We start from the raw sequence: 24370 nt of genomic DNA, 5'->3' as shown, positions 1-24370 counted from the left end.
TATGAGAATAGAAAGGTTCAGAACTTTTGTGAAACATCATAGCACAGTTGAAAAATATATGGCAAATAGAAATCAAAACTGGATGGTATTCAGAGATACAGTTGAAGTCGGAGGTTTACATACACTTAGGTTGGAGTCATTAAAATTCGTTTTTCAACCACTCCACAAATTTCTTGTTAACAAACTATAGTTTTGGCAAGTCGGTTAGGACATCTACTTTGTGCATGACACAAGTAATTTTTCCAACAATTGTTTACAGACAGATTATTTCACTTATAATTCACTGTATCACAATTCCAGTGGGTCAGAAGTTTACATACACTAAGTTGACTGTGCCTTTAAACAGCTTGGAAAATTCCAGAAAATGATGTCATGGCTTTAGAAGCTTCTGATAGGCTAATTGACATCATTTGAGTCAATTGGAGGTGTACCTGTGGATGTATTTCAAGGCCTACCTTCAAACTCAGTGCCTCTTTGCTTGACATCATGGGAAAATCAAAAGAAATCAGCCAAGACCTCAGAAAAACAATTGTAGACCTCCACAAGTCTGGTTCATCCTTGGGAGCAATTTCCAAACGCCTGAAGGTACCACGTTCATCTGTATAAACAATAGTACGCCAGTATAAACACCATGGGACCACGCAGCCGTCATACCGCTCAGGAAGGAGACGCGTTCTGTGTCCTAGATATTAACATACTTTGGTGCGAAAAGTGCAAATCAATCCCAGAACAACAGCAAAGGACCTTGTGAAGATGCTGGAGGAAACAGGTACAAAAGTATCTATATCCACAGTAAAACAAGTCCTATATCGACATAACCTGAAATGCCGCTCAGCAAGGAAGAAGCCACTGCTCCAAAACCGCCATAAAAAAGCCAGACTACGGTTTTCAACTGCACATGGGGACAAAGATTGTACTTTTTGGAGAAATGTCCTCTGGTCTGATGAAACAAAAATAGAACTTTGTGGATATATATCAAGACATCAGTCAGGAAGTTAAAGCTTGGTCGCAAATGGGTCTTCCAAATGGACAATGACCCCAAGCATACTTCCAAAGTTGTGGCAAAATGGCTTAAGGACAACAAAGTCAAGGTATTGGAGTGGCCATCACAAAGCCCTGACCTCAATCCTATAGAAAATGTGTGGGCAGAACTGAAAAAGCGTGTGCGAGCAAGGAGGCCTACAAACCTGACTCAGTTACCAGCTCTGTCAGGAGGAATGGACCAAAATTCACCCAACTTATTGTGGGAAGCTTGTGGAAGGCTACCCGAAACGTTTGACCCAAGTTAAACTATTTAAAGGCAATGCTACCATGCAGGAACAAATGGGATGGGGCCTCCCGAGTGGTGCAGTGGTCTAAGGCGATGCAGTGCTAGCTGCACCACTAGAGATCCTGGTTCGAATCCAGGCTCTGTCGCAGCCGGCCGCGACTGGACTAGACTGAAAAAGCCAAGAAGAGACGAAGACTCAGGATGAAGATAGCGCCGTCGATTTCCAGCTCTCGACATCGTCCGATATGAGCACACCGGGAAATTTCCCACCCCTAAAAGCTCTTTTCATAGCTCCCTGCCGCTGCTCCTCCATGACGGCTGCGGACCCCCACAACCTATGTTTTGTGTGTTTGGGTCCACAGCAAGCCAAGGACGGCATCAGCGATCCCCCTATTTGCGCCAGCTGCGCCCTCCTTCCATTGAAGGAGAGGAAGCAGCGCTGGGCGTTTTATAGGGAGGATATCCCTTTAGAGGACGTGCTTTCGGTGTTAGCCTCAGCTTCTGAGGCATCATCCAAAGGCTCAGACTCTGGAGAAGACAGGGATGACGGGGAGGAGATGGACATTCCTATGGAACAGTCCGACCCTCTGACCCGAACCTTCAAGACCCCCTTTCCTTTGGAGAGTGAGAGGTCCTGTACTTCCCTGGGCGATGACGACACGGGCTCTGAGAGATCAGTAGCCCTGTCCTTCGCTGCAGCCTCTCTGCGCTCAGACTTTCCTGGGCTCATTGAGAGGCCTGCTAGACGTCTAGAGATAGCGCTGCCCCCCATTCCCCCTGCTTCGGAGGTGCATATGATGGAGGGCGGACCTTATTCTCGGCCGAGGAGGGCGGCAGAGCCTCTGGCTCCAGCCATGCCCTCTGTTCGAAAGTACGTCGAGGGCTCATGGGAGGCACCTTTAGCGGCGCGTTCGCCGGCTAAAGCGTACCTCCCATTCACTAGAGTGGAAGGGAGACAGCTGGGTTCTAAGGGAATCCCCAGGCTTGAGAGCGCCATGGCGGCGTATCTCGTGCCGGGTCCGAGTCCCTGGCCCTCCTCCAAAAAGGCCACATTGCCGACGCAGAAAGACAGACTCACAGCACAGCTGGCGGAGAAGTCTTTCTCGTTGGGAGCCCAGGCAGTAGCAGCAGCTAACAACATTGCCCTCCTCACAGCTTCTCTGTCTCATCTAACAACGGGTAGGACTGAGCTCACGAGAGAGGAGGTGCAAGAGGCGTCCAGGATTTCTGGCGCTATTCTTCACCTGACTCAAGTGTCGGCCGTCTGTGCGGGGAGGTCCATGGCCACTTCGGTGGTCACGGAGCGACACCTCTGGCTGTCCTTGACGGCCATGAAGGAGGCCGACAGAGCGTCACTTCTCAACGCCCCCATCTCTGACAATGGTCTCTTCGGAGTCGCCGTCAAAGAGGCGACGGAGCGCTTTATGAAGTTAGACGAAGAGAGGAAGCATCTGGCCAGACACCTGCCACTGGCAGGGAAGTCTAGCCACGCGTCGCAGAAGCCGTCCACCTCCACCGCCTCCAGTAGGTCTGGATCTACAGCGAGGCGTCGTGCCCGGCGTCAGGTGTCGGCCTCAAGTAGCAGGCGAGAGGGCCCCGCCCCCCCAGCAGCACCCGAGGCCTCGACGATTCTGCAGGCGAGAGAGGTGATCAAGAAGCCGACCTGGCAGCACCCTAAGGGAAGCCAGAAGAGACGGCGCCAATGACGGGACGAGGGGGAGAGAATGGGAGCTGGCACAGCGCATGGTCCAACTGAGCCCACTATTCCCCCCCACCCTTCTGTTGAGGGTACGGAGGAAACTGTATGTTTCGATGTGTTCAATAAAGAGTTGGCTCCAATTGACTTTGTCACAAGAGAGACCCTTTTCCATAACACGTCTGAGAACGTTCAGAACCCTTCACTCTCTATGTCTCTCTCCCACCACTCTGAGTGTAGCTCAGCCCACCAAGAGGTGAGTGTAAGAAAGGTAACAAGGCACCGCCTTAGTTTACCTCATAAAGACCTCTCACTACAGACTCCTAGGAGTGCTGTAGTGAAGGTCTCCCATAGCAGACTGCAGTCACAACCAGGTAATTGAACGATGACGCAATCGCTGTGCGGGGACGGTGCTCTGTCTCAGGCTAACGCCTCAGTCAGTGCAGTTCAGACCCGTGCTGCGTTCACGGAGGGCCGGGATATCGAGGTTACGAGTGTAATCAACGTATCGGCACCCCCGTTTCTCTCAGAACGCGCTAATGTTTCCTCTCCCTTTCTTGGTAGGCCCGCCTTGGGCTGTTCCACCACTTCAGTGTTGGGGAACAGCGGTGGCGAGGGCCGTCGAGGAATACAGGTCCTTCCTACTGAATGTACCACAGCTTCGCGCTCTTCCGCTTTCTCTGCATTGCTGGGAGTGGCGGCAAAGCTGTACCCTCTCCCTCTGGTTAGACCAGACGTGGCAGAAAGGTTATGCCATCTAATTTCATCGGACCCCTCCCCCATTCAGGGGGGTGGTGGAGACGGTGATGAAAATGCCCAAAAAAGTCGCCGCTCTCGTTGCAGAGATTACGGAACTTTTAGCGAAGGAGGCGGTCACAGTAGTTCCCTGGGAGTAAAGGAACAAAGGGCTATATTCGCCCTATTTCCTGGTGCCGAAAAAGACAGGGGGAATGAGGCCGATATTGGATTTACGCATTCTCAACGAGAGCGTAGCCAAACGGCCCTTCCGAATGCTAACGACAAAACATCTACTGGAATGTGTCCAGAAGGGAGACATTTGTACGAGCATAGACCTAAAGGACGCGTACTTTCATGTGCCGGTGCAGCCACGTCACAGGAAGTTTCTGCGGTTCGCCTTTCAAGGGGTGGCGTACGAGTTCACGAGGATGCCATTCGGGTACGCCCTGGCACCTCGTACGTTTTCCAAATGTATGGAGGCGGCATTGGAACCGTTGCGTCGTCAGGGAATAAGGCTACTAGCCTACCTAGACGACCTACTGGTTCTCGCCCCGTCAGCAGAGCTGGCGTTCACTCACACAGTGATTCATCTCACGTGTCTGGGGTTCGCTGTGAATTGGAAAAAGAGTGCACCCTGGCCCAGTCATCAGATTGTCAAATCTGGGGATACAGATAGACACTGAGACGATGAGGGGTCGAATTTCAGACCCTCGAAGGGTTGTTATGTTGCTAGCCCTACGACGGTTTAGTCCGAATCACAAGGTAACGGCGCTTTCGGTCATGTCACTCTTGGGTCTCATGTCGTCGGCCCATTTCGTGGTTCCGCTGGGACTTCTGCGCATGCGCAGAATACAGCGATGGTTCGCCCAACTACGACTAGACCCAGTGCGTCATCGTCGTCGGTTGGTGGTGGTTCCCCTCTCGCTCAGTGCAGATCTGAACTATTGGAGAGACCCGCGTGTTCTCACGCACTGAGTCCCAATAGGCAAAGTGTCCTCCTACATTCCAGTGTTTACAGATGCCTCTCTAACTGGATGGGGAGGGACATGTCAGACCCAAGCGATTGGAGGTGTGTGGCCTCGTCACATCAACCTCTTAGAATTGGAAACCGTTCTACTGGTTCTGACCCACTTCGCGTCTACCCTTCGGGGTCGCGATGTGCTGATCTGGTCAGACAACCGAACCACAGTAGCCCACATCAATCGCCAGGGAGGAGTCAGGTCTCCTGCACTCCACCGGGCGGCGGAGGAATTGTAGCTGTAGGCTCACGAGCACCTTCGCTCATTGAGAGCAGCACACATTCCAGGCTACTTGAACGTAGGGGCAGACATCATGTCTTGAGGAGGTCCTCAAGACGACGAGTGGCATCTGCACCCAAACATCGTTCTCCAGATTTGGGAACAGTTCGGGAGAGCCGAGGTGGATCTATTCGCGTCACGCGTGAACGTGCATTTCCCTCTTTGGTTCTCTCTTCGAGCTCAGGACGAACCGCCACTGGGGAGGGACGCATTTGCGCACCGACCGTGGCCGAGAGTTCTCCTGTATGCTTTCCCACCGCTGTCCTGCATTCACGGAGGGCCGGGATATCGAGGTTACGAGTGTAATCAACGTATCGGCGCCCCCGTTTCTCTCAGAACGCGCTAATGATCACAGACCGTGGAGCTGTGGGCTCTCACTGTTAGCCAGGGTGAGATCAGGCGGACTGTCAATCATATTGGTGGCTCCCGATCGCCCAGGGGCTCCATGATTCGCGGAGATGATTCAGATGTTGATTGCGCCACCTTGGCCAATTCCACATCAACGGGACGCGTTGTCTCAGGCAGGAGGTGCGATAGGGCAATTGCCCATAATTGGCCAACCACTGAAGGCTCCTGAGAGGGACAGGCTAGAGCGCCGTGGGTTATCTGATTCTGTACTTAGGACCATACAGGGTTCACGTGCCAGTTCCACTTGAAGGGTGTATGCCAGCAAAAGGAACGTGTTTTCACAGTGGTGTGCCACAGAAAATGTGGACCCCGTGTGCTGTCAGGTTGAGAGTGTTCTCTCGTTCCTACAGTTTTTATTTGATAAGCAACGTTCGCCCGCCACCATTAAGGTGTTTGCAGAGGCGATTTCGGCTTGTCATGAGGGGTTTGGCAGAGACACTGTCTTCAGCCACCCTCTGGTGAAACGTTTCCTTTTAGGAACACGGAGGCTCAGTGGGATTTGGCTCTGGTACTCGAAGCGCTCTGTGAGTCGCCTTTCGAACCATTGAATCAGATTCCCCTCAAGATGCTGTCTTTAAAGACAGCACTGTTGCTCGCTTTGACTACTGCTAAGCGTGTCAGTGATTTGTGTGCTCTTTCGACGAGACCTGACTGCCTTGCCATTAATGTCGATTTGAGCAGAGCGGTGTTACGTCCTAACCCGGCATTTATGCCGAAGGTTATTAAGAGCTCATATAGATCACAGACCGTGGAGCTGTGGGCTTTCCCCCCCCCTCACCATGGGGAGAGGAGAGAGGAAAGGCTCCATCGCCTGTGCCCAGTACGCGCATTGGCGTGTTACGTTGAGAGCACAGCAGCGATTAGGTCATCACCTCAGCTCTTTGTGTGTCACGGTGCGGCTGCACTAGGTAGACCACTTTCGAAACAGCGTCTGTCTCATTGGATTTGCGAAGGCATTGAGACAGCTTATGAGGCAGGTGGGGCGACAATTGCCTCAGGGTATAAGGGCCCACTCCACTCGTGGAGTAGCGGCTTCTACTGCCCTTTTCAGAGGAACAGGGGTAGAGGATATTTGTGCAGCAGCGTCGTGGTCGTCACCGTCTCCATTTATCAGTTTCTATCTCTTGGACATGTCTTCTAAGAGACATGTCTTTGGCTTGGTCTGTACTCAGCGTAGCTGATGGGAGGCCTTGAGCTAGGAGAAAGGAATGTAGGACTAAAGAGGTAGGTCTCTTTCAGGTCCGCTCCTTTTAGAGGAAGACATATATGACATGACTCCTGACTGACATGTTCAGTACAGTAGAGGGAATGTTATTGATCTGCCCACCAGTATTACTGGGTTGGGGCGGAATGATGAGGGAAATAGTTTTTGTAACTTTGTTACATTACTATTGGACCATCATAAAATATTTACGGAATTGTGATGTCATCTATCTGCTGGTTCAGATTAGTATGACTCATATTCTGGTTATCTGCCCACTAGACATTGGCAATACCTTTGGACTAGGTGGGGCGGATTTGTACCGAGGACACAGTATATTGTGACACAGTGTGTTACAGTACTGTGGGACTTGGTCGCAGACATTGCTAGGCCCAACCTTTTCATTTCGATGGGAAGTGTTGGGCTCGGCAGGGAGTACATTTTGGAGCGTTGCGCTCCGCCTTAAACCAATAGGAGCAGAGCTCCCCTATGGGGCGGAGCTCCACGATATAAAACGATAGTTACCGGAGTGTAACTCCAGTTCTGAGTGGAGCGAAGCCCCATAGGATTTAAGGCCCTGCCCACCCTCTAGTCTCGCTGAAGATAATTCTCGGGAGGCTGATTGAGGGGAAGCGTCCCCTCTTATAGGGACAACTGTACTCCTATTGGCTGCAGGTGTATGCATAATTTTGTCTCAGGCTGTTCGCTGCCATACTCCCGAGTGGTACAGTGGTCTAAGGCAGTGCTAGCTGTGCCACTAGAGATCCTGGTTTGAATCCAGGCTCTGTCGTAGCTGGCCGCGACCGGGAGACCCACAATTGGCCTAGCGTCGTCCAGGGTAGGGGAGGGAATGGCCGGCAGGGATGTAGCTCAGTTGGTAGAGCATGGCGTTTGCAACGCCAGGGTTGTGGGTTCGATTCCCACGGGGTGCCAGTATGAATATATATATATAATAATGTATGCACTCACTAACTGTAAGTCGCTCTGGATAAGAGCGTCTGCTAAATTACTAAAATGTAAATGTAGGCAGCGGGGTAAACCAATAGGAGCAGAGCTCACCTATGGGGTTCCGCTCCACTCATAGAACTGGAGTTACACTCCGGTAACTATCATTGGACATGACATTTGTGTCTTGGTTAATTAGCAAGAAATGGCGGTGGAAAGATTTTGATTTTGATTCGGTACAGCAAAAATCAATTTGATGGAAAGACATCTCTTTCCATCAAATTTTAGAATATTCGCATGAAAATCTGTCGCCAATTGGATGGAAACCTAGCTAGTGAAGAAGTAATACCTATACAAATCAATCTTAAGACAGCTCTCTCTACTAAACGAGCACATACATTAGGTAGCCTAGCGGTTATGCGCGTTGGGCCAGTAACCGAAAGCCTAACTGGTTCGAATCCCCGAGCCGACTTGAGCAAGGCACTTAACCTTTATTGCTCCTGTATGTCGCCAGCTAAATGACTAAAACGTACAATGGTGGATAGCAGTGAACAGCAGCAGTAAAGTTAACGCCCCTAAATTGTGATTGGACATTATAGATACTGCTGCACGAGACTTAGATTCAATTGGTGGAATTTATGTCCATCATGTTACCCTCGCTGCCTGGTTTCAAGCTCGAGATGCTGGTGGAAAGAAGGAAGACGTAAATGAAGTGAGGATTCCTGAGTTTTTGCAATGGTCAGACTATCCATTTATTGCCACAAATTCCACAACCCGGAGTTGCTATGAAGGTACAATTATTTCTTGTTGAAATTATGCTTTCCTCAATTATCAATAGGTGATTGCTGTCAAGATAGTTGACTGTCAGCGAATGTGTTAGCTAGCTAACTAGGTCGCTGTTTTGTTATTTTTACAAGAGCTATCTACCCAGCTAGAGATAGCTAGCTAGCTAGCTATGTTGAGTGATCTGAGTTCAATCATCTCTATCTGTAGCATATATGCTTGGTAGCTAGCTAATGCAGCTAACGTTATTGCCAGCTACTGTATTGTCAGTATGTACAGTGCCTAAGGAAAGGAACTTATTCACATCACTTGACTTTTTACACATTTTGTGTTACAGCCTGAATAAAAAATGTATTACATTTACATTTGTGTCTCTGGCCCACACACAAAACCCAATAATGTCAAAGTGGAATTTATGTTTTATGATTATCTTTAACAAATTAATCAAAAATGAAAAGCTGAAATGGCTTGAGTCAGTAAGTATTCAACCTCTTTGTTATGGCAAGCATAAATAAGTTCAGGAGTAAACATTTGCTTAACACGTCACATAATAAGTTGCATGGACTCACTCTGTGTGCAATAATAGTGTTTAACATGTTTTTTTGAATGACTACCTCATCTCTTTACCCCACACATACAATTATCTGTAAGGTCCCTCAGTCGAGCAGGGAATTTCAAACACAGATTCAACCACAAAGACCAGGGACGTTTTCCAATGCCTCGCAAAGAAGGGCACCTATTAGTAGATCAGTAAAATAAAAATAGACATTGAATATCTCTTTGAGCATGGTGAAGTTATTAATTACACTTTAGATGGTGTATTAATACACCCAGTCACTACAAATATACAGGCGTCCTTCGTAACTCACCAGGAGGCCAATGGTGAATTTAAAACAGTTAGGAGTTTAATGGCTGTGATAGGAGAAAACTGAGGATGTATCAACAACATTGTAGTTACTCCAGAATACTAACCTAAATGACAGAGTGAAAAGAACGAAGCCTTTACAAAATACAAATATTCCAAAACATGCATCCTGTTTGCAATAAAGCACTAACAAATGTGGCAAAGAAATAAACGTTATGTCCTGAATACAAAGCGTTATGTTTGTGGCAAATCCAACACATTACTGAGTACCACACTTCTTATTTTCAATCATGGTGGCTGCATCATGTAATGGGTATGCTTGTCATTGGCAAGGACTAGGGATTCTTTGGGATAAAAAGAAACAGAGTAGAGCTAAGCAGAGGTAAAATCCCAGATGAAAACTTGGTTCAATCTGCTTTCTAACAGACACTGGGAGACAAATGCACCTTTCAGCAGGACAATAACGTGAACACAAGGCCAGATATACACAGGAGTTGCTTACCATGACGACATTGAACGTTTCTGAGTGCCCTAGTTACAGTTTTGATTTAAATCTACTTGAAAATCTATGGCAAACATGAAAATGATTATCTAGCAATGATCAACAACCAATTTAACAGAGCTTGAAATTTTTTAAAATTAATAATGGTCAAAGGTTGCACAATCCAGGTGTGGAAAGCTCTTAGAGACTAACCCAGAAAGACTCACAGCTGTAATCGCTGCCAAAGGTGTTTCTACAAAGTATTGACTCAGAGGTGTGAATACTTATGTAAATGAGAGATTTCTGTATTTCATTTTCAATACATTTGCAAAAACTTATAAAAACATATTTTTTTTTAATTTTTTTTTTTTGTGTAGATGAGTGAGAAGAAAAAATAATATTTAATTCATTTTGAATTCAGGCTGTAACACAACAAAATGTGCAATAAGTCAAAGGGTATGAATACTTTCTGAAGGCACTGTAGCTAGCTAAGTTACAATGCTGCCGAAATAACGTTAGCTAGCTACTATTAGCTAGATTTTCTTTTCTAACTGTAAGAGCTAGCTAGATTACACTAGCTACTCATCCAGGAAAATTATCATTAACCAGTTTTAATATCCAATATCAGTACTATTGATGATTGCTCCCAAGACCAAGGGTAGCTTGATGTTTTGTGTCTGTGCCTACTGCTAGTTGTAGCCTGCTTTGTGAAAGAACAGTAGATTGATTGACATTTTTCCTTGCTTGTGACTGATATTTGTGATTGAATGGATATTTATATCACAGTTCATATCCTCCCTCCTAGGAAGCACGCTTCTTGTCAACAAATTATTCAATTTTTTAAAATGTATGTTAGCGTTGTCTGTAGGCTGTTTGGTCGCACATCTGTAGAAATCATAAAGTTAATTCATTGGGCATAATGATTTTGATTTGATTTATTAGGATCCCCATTAGCCGACGCCAATGGCGACAGCTGGTTTTACTGGGGTCCGACACATAACGAAAAAGACATTACAGACAAAAGTCTTTACAATTTACATACATTTAAAAACATTAACATGTAGTTTGTGTGTGTGTGTGTATCTATCAAATTATGTTTAGCCAAGTTTATAGTGGGAGTTATAATGTTCAAAAACAATTATCACATTGTTGCCCACCTAATGCAATTTTGTAATTGTTGTACTATCTCTCTTCAATTAATATGTATTAGTAAAGATATTGAACGAATACTGTATTTCATTTGATCATAATACAATCTCAAACTGAGAGACAACTGAGGCATTTTGCTGAATGGATGATTATTGGTAGAACCAGATCAGCAGGGGACTCAATGCAGATACAGGTCAATGTACACAAGCTTATTTACCAGGAGAAACTGCACCTTCAAGAGAAACACCCCCACAACACATCCATAAAAAAATAAGTGAATGCAGACTCACATTTAGACTAACAACTTGAGAGCAGAAAATGCAACATTATTACAACAGTAGTAACAAAATAGTACACCAATTTATGCATAAATTGACCTGTTGCCTGAGGAATAATGATCTGGGGCTGTTTTTCATGGTTCGGGCTAGGCCCCTTAGTTCCAGTAAAGGGAAATCTTAACGCTACAGCATACAATGACATTCTAGATGATTCTGTGCTTCCAACTTTGTGGCAACAGTTTGGGGAAGGCCCTTTCCTGTTTCAGCATGACAATGCCTGCGTGCACAAAGCGAGGTCCATACAGAAATGGTTTGTCGAGATCGGTGTGGAAGAACTTGACTGGCCTGCACAGAGCCATGACCTCAACCCCATCAAACACCTTTGTGATGAATTGGAACGCCGACTGCGAGCCAGGCTTAATCGCCCAACATCAGTGCCCGACCTCACTAATGCTCTTGTGGCTGAATGGAAGCAAATCCCAGCAACAATGTTCCAACATCTAGTGGAAAGCCTTCCCAGAAGAGTGGAGGCTGTTATAGCAGCAAAGGGGGGACCAACTCTGATTTTGGAATGAGAGCAGGTGTCCACATACTTTTGGTAATGTAGTGTATATTCCTGTATTTGACTACTGCACAGTACTATTGTTCATGTAACAGAGACCATTATAGTATGCAATGGCCAATTGATAGGGCCTACGTTTGGAAACAGATTACCTCATTGATAGAGATAGGAGCTGAACTGAAATGGAGTATGTGGAATTATCTCCCCATGTTAATACAGGGAATGCATTCTCTAGTGTTATATTTCCAGGGAACAGATATCGAGTTATCATTTGCAGCCACTCATCGAGGTTAGTTTATCTGATACATTAATCATTTCTCCACTACGTGCCTTTGCTTTCTCACACATTTTCCCCTGCAGACAAAGTATCCCATTTAGAGAAACAATGATAGGATGTGCTAGATGTAGGTCTATTAGGGCTGGTCTGCATGCAGTCCCTGGGCATGTCTAGTCTTTTGTGCTATTCTCAACTTATGCTTTTCATTTCCTCAGCCATATAAAGTGATGCCTCCAGCTTCTCCTGTGGCTGCATAATAGTATAATAGCCGGTGTTTCCATGACCACTCTGTTTTTAGGAGATGTTATCAGACTTGCAATAACCTGTGTGCAATACATTGCAGCATCTAGCCAATCTGTTTGTAGGTATCACTGTGATAATGACTATAGGCTGTGTGGTGTTGCACAGAGAGGTCTCAGCTCAGGGAGAGAAGGCTTGTCGACACTACAGGACTGCTACTGGTGATGTTTGACAGTGATACCTCACTGAGGTGGTGACCCCTTCTCACATCTGTGGAGCTGTGCAGTCTGAAAACTGCTGTCTCTGTTTTGTGTTCTCCAGGCGGGGGCCTCATCCATGTGGGCTTCATGCTGTGGTCTGCTGAATGAAGTCATGGGCACAGGGGCAGTGAGAGGCCAGCAGCCCGGGTTCGGAGCCGGTGCCGGACCCTTCCGGTTCGCCCCCAGCACAGGATACTCCACATACCCGCCCACAACCTCAGGGAGCCCCAGCCTCATATGTAAGGCCTGTGGCCAGGCATTCTCTGTCTTCAGGAGGAAGGTAGGTGTTTGGTTTGGGATTTTTTTGCAAATGTATTAAAAATAAAAAACGGAAATATGACATTTACATAAGTATTCAGACCCTTTGCTATGAGACTCGAAATTGAGCTCCGGTGCATCCTGTTTCTATTGATCATCCTTGATGTTTCTACAACTTGATTGGAGTCCACCTGTGGTAAATTAAATTGATTGGACATTATTTGGAAAGGCACACACCTGTCTATATAAGGTCCCACAGTTGACCGTGCATGTCAGATCAAAATCCAAGCCATGAGGTCGAAGGAATTGTCCTTGGAGCTCCGAGACAGGATTGTGTCGAGGCACAGATCTGGGGAAGGGTACCAAAAAATGTATTCAGCATTGAAGGTCCCCAAGAACACAGTGGCCTCCATCATTCTTAAATGGAAGAAGTTTGGAACCACCAAGACTCTTCCTAGAGCTGGCCGCCCGGCCAAACTGAGCAATCGGGGGAGAAGGGCCTTGGTCAGGGAGGTGACCAAGAACCCGATGGTCACTCTGACAGAGCTCTAGAGTTCCTCTGTGGAGATGGGATAACCTTCCAGAAGGACAACCATCTCTGCAGCACTCCACCAATCAGGCCTTTATGGTAGAGTGGCCAGACGGAAGCCACTCCTCAGTAAAAGGCACATGACAGCCTGCTTGGAGTTTGCCAAAAGGCACCTAAAGACTCTCAGACCATGAGAAACAAGATTCTCTAGTCTGATGAAACCAAGATTGAACTCTTTGGGCTAAATGCCAAGCATCACATCTTGAGGAAACCTGGCACCATCCCTATGGTGAAGCATGGTGGTGGCAGCATCATGCTGTGGGGATGTTTTTCAGCGGCAGGGACTGGGAGACTAGTCAGGATCAAGGCAAAGATGAACGGAGCAAAGTACAGAGAGATCCTTGATGAAAACCTGCTCCAGAGCGCTCAGGACCTCAAACTGGGGTGAAGTTTCACCTTGCAACAGGACAACAACCCTAAGCACACAGCCAAGACAACGGAGGAGTGGCTTCGGGACAAGTCTCTGAATGTCCTTGAGTGGCCCAGCCAGAGCCCGGACTTGAACCCGATCTAACATCTCTGGAGAGAACTGAAAATAGCTGTGCAGCGACACTCTCCATCCAACCTGTGAGAGCTTGAGAGGATCTGCAGAGAAGAATGGGAGAACATTTCTAAAAACCTGTTTTTGCTTTGTCATCATGGGGTATTGTGTGTAGATTGATGAGGAAAATAAACAATTACATTCATTTTAGAATAAGGCTGTAACGTAACAAAATGTGGAAAATGCCAATGGGTCTGAATACTTTCCGAATGCACTGTAGATACACTCACTAACTGTAAGTCGCTCTGGATAAGAGCGTCTGCTAAATGACTAAAATGTAAATGTAGATCAGTCTGGGGGTTTGTTGCTGATGGGGGGAAGAGATCCTCTCCATATTGCAGGGTTGAATTCCATTACTCTGTCTGGTTTGGTCCCTCTGATGCTCTGAGTCACCATGCCAACACAGCGTCTAATCCCACCGCTTGCATGTTATTACTGTTTGATGTTTGTGACATGAAAGAAATGAACTGCCTGCCTCCTGTCCGACTGTCTGGAGAGGGAGCGGAACAGATGCACATGATTGAAAAATGCAGTAACAGTATCAAGACATTGATATTCTGCTTCCTCATGCCTTGTTTGAGCTCCAATACCCCACTTTCCTCTCATCTGTCCACCACAGCCTGTGAAGGTTCTATTGAAGATTAAGCATCAGTGTTGCTTTGTTAAGAACAAACGACCGTTCAAGGTACAGTATATAGAGGGAGGTGATTGCTTATTGAGTAGGCTTATCTGAAATTTAATCATTTTGAATCTTCCTTCTGCACTAATGTTTTAATGGAGATAAATTCTAAATGCTGAATATTGGGCAGGCTTTGCAGATCCTATTAAGGCACAATGTGCCCTGAAGCCTACATTACTGTGTCAATGTCACTTCTCCTGTATCTTCTCCTGCTTAATGCCTACACTCTATCGCTCTCTTCCCCCAGCATATCTGCTGCGACTGTAAGAAAAGCTTCTGCACGCTGTGCTCCATGCTTCAGGAGAACCTGCGTATATGTGCCACATGTCACCTGCTGAAGGGGACAGCCTTCCAGAGACCACAGCTGATGCGGCTGAGGGTCAAAGACCTGCGGCAGTACCTGCTGCTACGCAACGTCCCCACAGACACATGCAGGGAGAAGGAGGACCTGGTGGACCTGGTGCTGTGTCACCAGGGGACCGAAGGGGAGGAGGACCCCGACATGGCTAGCTTCAACTCCCGCTCCCTCTACACCCCGCCCCCCTCCGCCGCACGCTCCGCCTCCGAGCTGTCTGTGCTCTCCGCCTCTCACGGGGAAGCACTCAGCAGAAGTGACAGCTCAGGGACTACCAACCAGGTACACATACTTCTTATACACCCTCCCCAACTACCAACCAGGTACAGTACACGCAATGCAGGTAGAGAGTGTGTAAAAGGTATTAGGTCTGCTTTGGAAATGACTGAGGCAAAGACAGTACAGTATGAAGATAGGCAGAAAGTGCTTCTCCAATAGAAAACCCAATCACACTTGTAGGCGATGTCATGGCGACGTTGGTTAGCTAAGCTTATGCGCAGAAACACGTCATCGCGTCTAGCAGTCGTCTCACGCCGAACTGCGCATGTGCAGGCCGTCAAATCAAAGGCATTCCTTCGATATAAAGTTGTTTTTTGATGAAAATGAATACGGGTCAGTTTGACACTTTCACGAGGTTGGAGTAATAACATGTTCAACTACTTAAGACATTGGCTTGAATTTAGATTGTGCCTTTAGATTTCTTCCTAACAACTAAGGAATAATTTTTCACTTCTCTCATTGACTTCTCAAACCCTGGCCTGGTCTGTTTGATCTGTTTCACTGTTTCTGTTTCGAGGCGATGTTGCACCTCTGGGTTTAGAAACTCTGTGAGTGAGGTCTACATTTCAGGGTTGTGATTCTTCCGGATTAATCCAGAATTCCAGTGTCTGGTACTCAGACCAGCAACGAGCAGGTGAACACTGACTGTTGATGTTTTGTGTGTGAAAGTGCATTCAAGACATGTCCGAAATATGGCGCTTCACAGTTCCTTTCTACTTATGTTAGCTTTAGAAAGCATAAATTTTGCTTGTCCTTATCAGACTGTCAACCCCTGGTGACTAAAAACGATGGGAGTAATTTAGTAAATTCAAAAGAAATCTGTTGATTCATAGACTCATAGTTCTCATTTTCAAACACTTCAGTCAAGCCCTGTGTTCTATTTCCCCCTTGTGGACATGACTGTTGGACTCTCCCCCCCATAGAGAGATGAGGCCTCCTGTTGGACTCTCCCCCCCATAGAGAGATGAGGCCTCCTGTTGGACTCTCCCCCTATAGAGAGATGAGGCCTCCTGTTGGACTCTCCCCCCATAGAGAGATGAGGCCTCCTGTTGGACTCTCCCCCCCATAGAGAGATGAGGCCTCCTGTTGGACTCTCCCCCCATAGAGAGATGAGGCCTCCTGTTGGACTCTCCCCCCCATAGAGAGATGAGGCCTCCTGTTGGACTCTCCCCCCATAGAGAGATGAGGCCTCCTGTTGGACTCTCCCCCCATAGAGAGATGAGGCCTCCTGTTGGACTCTCCCCCCATAGAGAGATGAGGCCTCCTGTTGGACTCTCCCCCCATAGAGAGATGAGGCCTCCTGTTGGACTCTCCCCCATAGAGAGATGAGGCCTCCTGTTGGACTCTCCCCCATAGAGAGATGAGGCCTCCTGTTGGACTCTCCCCCCATAGAGAGATGAGGCCTCCTGTTGGACTCTCCCCCCATAGAGAGATGAGGCCTCCTGTTGGACTCTCCCCCATAGAGAGATGAGGCCTCCTGTTGGACTCTCCCCCCATAGAGAGATGAGGCCTCCTGTTGGACTCTCCCCCCATAGAGAGATGAGGCCTCCTGTTGGACTCTCCCCCATAGAGAGATGAGGCCTCCTGTTGGACTCTCCCCCCATAGAGAGATGAGGCCTCCTGTTGGACTCTCCCCCCCATAGAGAGATGAGGCCTCCTGTTGGACTCTCCCCCCATAGAGAGATGAGGCCTCCTGTTGGACTCTCCCCCCATAGAGAGATGAGGCCTCCTGTTGGACTCTCCCCCCATAGAGAGATGAGGCCTCCTGTTGGACTCTCCCCCCATAGAGAGATGAGGCCTCCTGTTGGACTCTCCCCCCATAGAGAGATGAGGCCTCCTGTTGGACTCTCCCCCCCATAGAGAGATGAGGCCTCCTGTTGGACTCTCCCCTCGCCTCCCCTCTCTTCTCTCTCAAAGATATAGGAAGTAGTCCTGTCCTGTTTCTCAATTCCTGTAAACAAAATATTTATTTTAAATGTCTTCTCATGGTTTATGCGTCACAATTCATGGTATTTCATGCTAGATTGCAGGAAATGTCTGTTTCAGGTTTTAAAAAATCAAAAAGTTATTCAGCTTCATTAGGGGGGTAAAGTACCTCTCTGGACCTCCCCCTCGCTGTTCCTTACACAATTTTTGAGCTTTTTTTCCCCAGACCCCATCACATCTCTGACATTTGTTGACTGCTATAAATACCTGTACTTTACCTGCTCAGCTGGTGCAGACAGCAGTAAAAGCTTTACTATGAATGGAAGGTAAACATAGTAGTCCCCAAGGTATTTATGGACTAAGCAGCGGGTGACTAATCCTAATCCCTACCTAGACTGTACAGTAAGTATTTATAAACTCAGCAAAAAAAGAAACGTCCTCTCACTGTCAACTGCGTTTATTTTCAGCAAACTTAACATGTGTAAATATTTGTATGAACATAACAAGATTCAACAATTGAGACATAAACTGAACAAGTTCCACAGACATGTGACTAACAGAAATTGAATAATATGTCCCGGAACAAAGGGGGGGTCAAAATCAAAATTAACAGTCAGTATCTGGTGTGGCCACCAGCTGCATTAAGTACTGCAGTGCATCTCCTCCTCATGGACTGCACCAGATTTGCCAGTTCTTGCTGTGAGATGTTACCCCACTCTTCCACCAAGGCACCTGCAAGTTCACTGACATTTCTGGGGGGAATGGCCCTAGTCCTCACCCTCTGATCCAACAGGTCCCAGACGTGCTCAATGGGATTGCGATCCGGGCTCTTCGCTGGCCATGGCAGAACACTGACATTCCTGTCTTGCAGGAAATCACGCACAGAACGAGCAGTATGGTTGGTGGCATTGTCATGCTGGAGGGTCATGTCAGGATGAGCCTGCAGGAAGGGTACCACATGAGGGAGGAGGATGTCTTCCCTGTAACGCACAGCGTTGAGATTGCCTGCAATGACAACAAGCTCAGTCCAATGATGCTGTGACACACCGCTCCAGACCGTGACGGACCCTCCACCTCCAAATAGATCCCGCTCCAGAGTACAGGCCTCGGTGTAACGCTCTTTCCTTCGACGATAAACGCGAATCCGACCATCACCCCTGGTGAGACAAAACCGCGACTCGTCAGTGAAGAGTACTTTTTGCCAGTCCTGTCTGGCGACGGTGGGTTTGTGCCCATAGGCGACGTTTTTGCCGGTGATGTCTGGTGAGGACCTGCCTTACAACAGGCCTACAAGCCCTCCGTCCAGCCTCTCTCAGCCTATTGCGGACAGTCTGAGCACTGATGGAGGGATTGTGCGTTCCTGGTGTAACTCGGGCAGTTGTTGTTGCTATCCTGTACCTGTCCCGCAGGTGTGATGTTCGGATGTACCGATCCTGTGCAGGTGTTGTTACACGTGGTCTGCCACTGCGAGGACGATCAGCTGTCCGTCCTATCTCCCTGTAGCGCTGTCTTAGGCGTCTCACAGTACGGACATTGCAATTTATTGCCCTGGCCACATCTGCAGTCCTCATGCCTCCTTGCAGCATGCCTAAGGCATGTTCACGCAGATGAGCAGGGACCCTGGGCATCTTTCTTTTGGTGTTTTTCAGAGTCAGTAGAAAGGCCTCTTTAGTGTCCTAAGTTTTCATAACTGTGACCTTAATTGCCTACCGTCTGTAAGCTGTTAGTGTCTTAACGACCGTTCCACAGGTGCATGTTCATTAATTGTTTATGGTTCATTGAACAAGCATGGGAAACAGTGTTTAAACCCTTTACAATTAAGATCTGTGAAGTTATTTGGATTTTTACAAATTAACTTTGAAAGACAGGGTCCTGAAAAAGGGGCATTTCTTTTTTTGCTGAGTTTAGTTCTCTGTGGAGGTTTCCGTCTGAGTCATATGTTTTGTGTTTGTTTTTGCTGTACAGGATATAGGAGACGCCACGTCTCTCTCCATCCTGAACCTGGAACCCATTGAACACACACCAGAGGTAAATAATGAACATCACCCAGTAGGCTACTACCTCTCACAGCATCTGGAGCTTATTCCGAGGGGTGCAACTTTGTCCTGTCCAATCTGCCCCTTTCTCTCCAATGCAGTGTGTCATGTATGTAATGGCTTATGGCTCCCCTCTCTCCTCCTGCAGGTGAGCCCTCTGACGCGGCAGCGAGCACGGGCCTCTCTCTCAGACGTCTCTGGCCTGAGGGACATCGAAGGCCTGTCCGTCAGACAGCTGAAGGAGATCCTGGCCAGGAACTTTGTCAACTATTCAGGCTGCTGTGAGAAGTGGGAGCTGGTAGATCGCGTCAGCCACTTGTACAGAGAGACAGAAGAGAACAGGAAGTCATGTGAGTAGCTGTGAGCCTGGTCCCAGATTGAGCTGTCTTGCCAACTCCTATGGTCATTACTACGCCATGTTTGCCCATTAAAATGGTGTACGTTAGTTTTATTAGCTTGAGTACCTAAATGTTTTTTCTTACTTTCCTCTAGTGGAAAACGTGAACACAGCTATAACTTCAGGTAAGAGATCACTGCTCTGTCTGTCATTTGTGATGGTACGTGATATGTAAAGTCTGTGGAACAGGAATGGAAAGTACAGCTACTTGACATGTAACCGTTCAGTCTCTGTCTCGTCAGTGATATTCTAGCTCAGGACGTACAGTATGTTCATTACTGTAGCTACCATTAATATTGTACCTTCAGAGTTCCTGTATCCCATCAATGCTTTGTACCAGGGGTTGATTCTTAGTTGATTTCTGTAGTGTTTTTTAAAATTCAGAATCAGTATTTAAATACATTTGCTTTACTCCTTCCAAGTGATGGTCTTGCCCCTTCCTCCCATCTGCATTGGAGGGATTGGAGGTAAGGTATCTGAAAAGGGCAAGTGTTCCCCTGGTCACTCCAACTGTTGACCTGGTCACTCCTACCTTCTCATGGCCCGGCCCCTCAGTCTGCATGTAACACAGGCATCCATCCTCATATACAACCATCAGTTTCACCTTACTTACTACATCTGGTCCCACCACCACCACCACCACTACTACTGCTGCACATCCATCATGGTGTCTTTGTATCTCATCCATACCAAAGGTACCTCCATGCAATCTGAGCATGTCTAGCTATTGGAGGCATCATTGCCCCTTTCCATTGCGAAATAAGAACCAGTCACCCAAGTTCTATCCTTAAGTTTATTACCTCTTAGAAAGCCCAAGATGGTATTTTATAAGTTCACACACATACAGTGCCTTCAGAAAGTATTCATACCCCTTGACTTATTCCACATCTTGTTGTGTTACAGCCTGAATTAAAAAAGGATTCAGCTCTGTCAAGTTGGTTGTTGAACATTGCTAGACATTAATTTTCAAGTCTTGCCATATATACTGAACAAAAATATAAACGCAACATGCAACAATTTCAAAGATTTTACTGAGTTACAGTTCATACAGTATAAGGAAATCAGTCAATTGAAATAAATTATTTAGGCCCTAATCTATGGATTTCACATGACTGGGCAGGGGTGCAGCCATGGGTGGGCCTGAGAGGGCATAGGCCCACCCACATGGCAGAAGGCCCACCCAATCAGAATGTGTTTTCCCCCCACAAAAGGGCTTTATTACAGACGGATCCTGCAGGTGAAGAAGCCAGATGTGGAGGTCCTGGGCTGGCGTGGTTACATGTGGTCTGTGGTTGTGAGGCCAGTTGGATGTACTGCCAAATACTCTAAAACAACGTTGAAGGTGGCTTATGGTAGAGAAATTAATATTCAATTCTCTGGCAACAGCTCTGGTGGACATTCCTGCAGTCAACATGCCAATTGCACGCTCCCTCAACTTGAGACATCTGTGGCGTTGTGTGACAGAACTGCACATTTTAAAGTGGCCTTTTATTGTCCACAGCACAAAGTGCACTTGTGTAATGTTCATGCTGTTTAATCAGCTTCTTGATATGCCACACCTGTCAGGTGGATTATCTTGGCAAAGGAGAAATGCTCACTAACAGGGATGTAAACTAATTTGTGCACAACATTTGAGAGAAATAAGCTTTTTGTGCTTATGGAACATTTCAGTTTATTTTTATCCTAAAAAAAAACTCCCTAGTCCTTGCCGATGATAAGCATACCCATAACATGATTGTCACCACAATGCTTGAAAATATGAAGAGTAGTACTTAGTAATGGGTTGTGTTGGATTTGCCCCAAACATAATGCTTTTTTATTCAGGACATAAAGTTTATTTCTTTGCCACATTTTTGCCAGTTTTACTTTAGTGCCTTATTGCAAACAGGATGCATGTTTTGGAATATTCTTTCTTCTTTTCACTCTGTCATTTAGGTTAGTATTCTGGAGTAACTACAATGTTGTTGATCCATCCTCAGTTTTCTCCTATCACAGCCATTAAACTCTGTAACTGTTTTAAAATCACCATTGGCCTCATGAGTTAGGAAGGACGCCTGTATCTTTGTAGTGACTGGGTGAATTGATACGCCATCCAAAGTGTAATTAATAACTTCACCATGCTCAAAGGGATATTCAATGTCTGCTTTTTTTTTTACCCATCTACCAATAGGTGCCCTTCTTTGCAAGGCATTGGAAAACCTCCCTGGTCTGTGGTTGAATGTGTGTTTGAAATTCACTGCTCGACTGAGGGACCTTATAGATAATTGTATGTGTGGGGTACAGAAATGAGGTAGTCATTCAAAAATCATGTTAAACACTGTTATTGCACACAGTGAATCCACACAACATATGTGACTTGTTAAGTGACACAATCTCAATTTACTTTCTGAAGACACTGTATTCTGTCCAGCTGTATGATGTCTGGGGTCTGAATTCAAACATCCACTGATACACAGTCAGGATGAGGAAGGGGTCTCATTGTCATGGAAACTCCTCTTATGGAAGCCTTTTTAACCGGCTCTGACATTTCCAGGAGCCTGTATGGAGCTTGCCCTCTGCTTTGTACCAGCCATGACCTTCCTAAGATAAGGCACCCTAGATAAGAGAGAGAGGAGATATTGTGATCTCTCTCATAGGCAGTGTCACTCTCTTTTACCTCTTCGGGGCATGACATCATCATTGCTCTCCTCCACTCTGATCTGTATGGAATGTTCTGTTCTTTTGCTTTTTTCTCTGATTCCTCCCCTCTGTCTTCCTCCAGATGGGGGGAAGGCCCAGCTGACCAACCTGGATGACAGTCTGTGCAGGATCTGCATGGACGCTGCGATCGACTGCGTCCTCCTGGAGTGTGGTCACATGGTCACCTGCACCAAGTGTGGTAAGCGGATGAGCGAGTGTCCCATCTGCAGGCAGTACGTTGTGAGAGCCGTGCACGTCTTCAAGTCCTAATGACTCAACCCACAACCGCCACCACAGTCTCACAACCTCAACAAAACATTCACCTCCAGAGAAACGGAGATCTGTTGTTCTGTCACAGTCCATACTGGGAGACTGCCTCCATGCTCACCACCAGCCAACCGAAGTAGCTCAGAAAAATTCCAAAATACTTTGTTGTGGGTGTTCTCTGTTATCATCCCCTGAAACGCTTACATTATTTGCACACTTAAACATGAATATTGGAAATGCAGTGTTCTATATCTTTTTCACTTTTATTATTTAGTTTGACTAATCAGTGTTTGAAGGAAAAGGGCAGCAGTCTACCGTCGTATTAATCCATTCCATTCCTAAACACATCCTTGACTTGTTACTATCTACCTTATCTTCTCTACCTATCAAGAATGTGAGCTATTCAATCATGTGCATTGTTGTCTAACATGATGTATCACTTTCGAATCTGCCTACTATGAACTGTAGCATTTGCTGCAAATGACTGCATAGCTTAGTAATTCTGAAGAAAATACTGTACTGTGCAACAGAGGAGGATGGGGGGTGAGCGAATTAGGTGCCAAATGAGAATGTTTCCCCTCCCCCCAGTGTGAATGTTAATTATTAGTACTGTATGTCATGATGTCATGATGTAACCAATCAGGTGGCACTTTGATTTCACGTACACCATTGTTCCCAGTTATCTACAGAGTGAACCTTTAACTGTGACTGGTAACTCACTGTTCCTCCTGTCCAAATGACCAAGCCCATCATGGAATATCTGTCCATATAGAGGTCTGTTTTGATTCGACAGAGGAAGTCTGTCACATTTGTATTTTAATTCATAACAGCAATATCCAATGTCATTATTTGCTCTTTTGTCATGTCTTAGCACTGAATGTTAAGATGAAAAAGAAAAACAGGTGCTAAATACATTCAAATGTTTTTCCTGTTTCAGCTAGTATACCAACTTAAATTGTGGATATGCTTTTATTAACGGAATATTATTGATACATTATTGTAGTTTTAGCACAGAACTAATCAAAGATAGAGCTGCAACTTAACTGAAACTGGAATATAAAGTGTATATATAAAGGAAAAGTGACTTGCTGTGCATTTGCATATCACTGAGTTGTACATACCTATATTTTTTCCATTTAATTTGAACGTGTAATATTGAATTATTGAAGATGTCCCTCAGATTTGGCTAGTTTATTATTAAAGAGTTATGTTTCACTGTCAGGTGGATTGAAATGTGTTGTTACTGCATTGGTTTGCTTGAGCTTTCTGTCCCCAAACAAGAAGCAGAGTATGAAGATGTACGGTTATGTCCGAAATGGCACCCTATTCCTTATCAATCAATCAAATGTGATTTATAAAGCCCTTTTTACATCAGCAGATATCACAAAGTCCTATACAGAAACCCAGCCTAAAACCCCAAACAGCAATTTTCCTCCAAGATGTTCAAATGTTCATAGATGACCAGCAGGGTCAAATAATAATCACAGTGGTTGTAGAGGTTGCAACAGGTCAGTACATCAGGAGTAAATGTCACTTGGCTTTTCATAGCCGGGCATTTAGAGGTTGAAATAGCAGGTGTAGTAGAGAGAGAGAGTTGAAAACAGCAGGTCTGGGACAAGGTAGCACGTCCGGTGAACAGGTCAGGGTTCCATAGCCGCAGAAGAGTGGAAACTGGAGCAGCAGCACGACCAGGTGGACTGGGGACAGCAAGGAGTCGTCAGGCCAGGTTGTCCTGAGGCATGGTCCTAGGGCTCACGTCCTCCGGGATGGGAGAGAGAGAGAATTAGGACACAGGACACCAGATAAGAAAGGAGAATAACACCAGATATAACAGACTGACCCTAGCCCTCCGGCACAGACTATTGCAGCATAGATACTGGAGGCTGAGACGGTGGGGGGGGGACACTGTGGCC

General features: G+C 46.4%; 1 protein-coding gene across 4 annotated transcripts; it reads left to right on the top strand.

Moving 5' to 3' along the window:
* The first annotated feature begins 8205 nt into the window (after window positions 1-8205).
* LOC121584764 (E3 ubiquitin-protein ligase RNF34) lies at window positions 8206-23678 on the top strand. 4 transcript variants are annotated; one of them, XM_041900858.2, is made up of 9 exons: window positions 8206-8347; window positions 12513-12731; window positions 14459-14524; window positions 14766-15155; window positions 19044-19106; window positions 19263-19464; window positions 19607-19636; window positions 19934-19978; window positions 22273-23678. In XM_041900858.2, exons 1-9 carry the CDS (start codon window positions 8342-8344, stop codon window positions 22458-22460), a joined length of 1209 nt encoding a protein of 402 aa, XP_041756792.1. In that variant the 5' UTR covers window positions 8206-8341; the 3' UTR covers window positions 22461-23678. The 4 variants fall into 4 exon arrangements, with proteins under 4 accessions (XP_041756792.1, XP_041756795.1, XP_041756794.1 ...); XM_041900861.2 differs by lacking the exon at window positions 14459-14524; XM_041900860.2 differs by lacking the exon at window positions 19934-19978.
* Window positions 23679-24370: the final 692 nt, after the last annotated feature.

This window comes from Coregonus clupeaformis, chromosome 16 (genome assembly GCF_020615455.1).
Source record: "Coregonus clupeaformis isolate EN_2021a chromosome 16, ASM2061545v1, whole genome shotgun sequence".
NCBI classification, from domain to species: domain Eukaryota; kingdom Metazoa; phylum Chordata; class Actinopteri; order Salmoniformes; family Salmonidae; genus Coregonus; species Coregonus clupeaformis.
The sequence above is the reverse complement of the archived record's forward strand: the minus strand, read 5'-3'. Positions and strand labels throughout refer to the sequence as shown.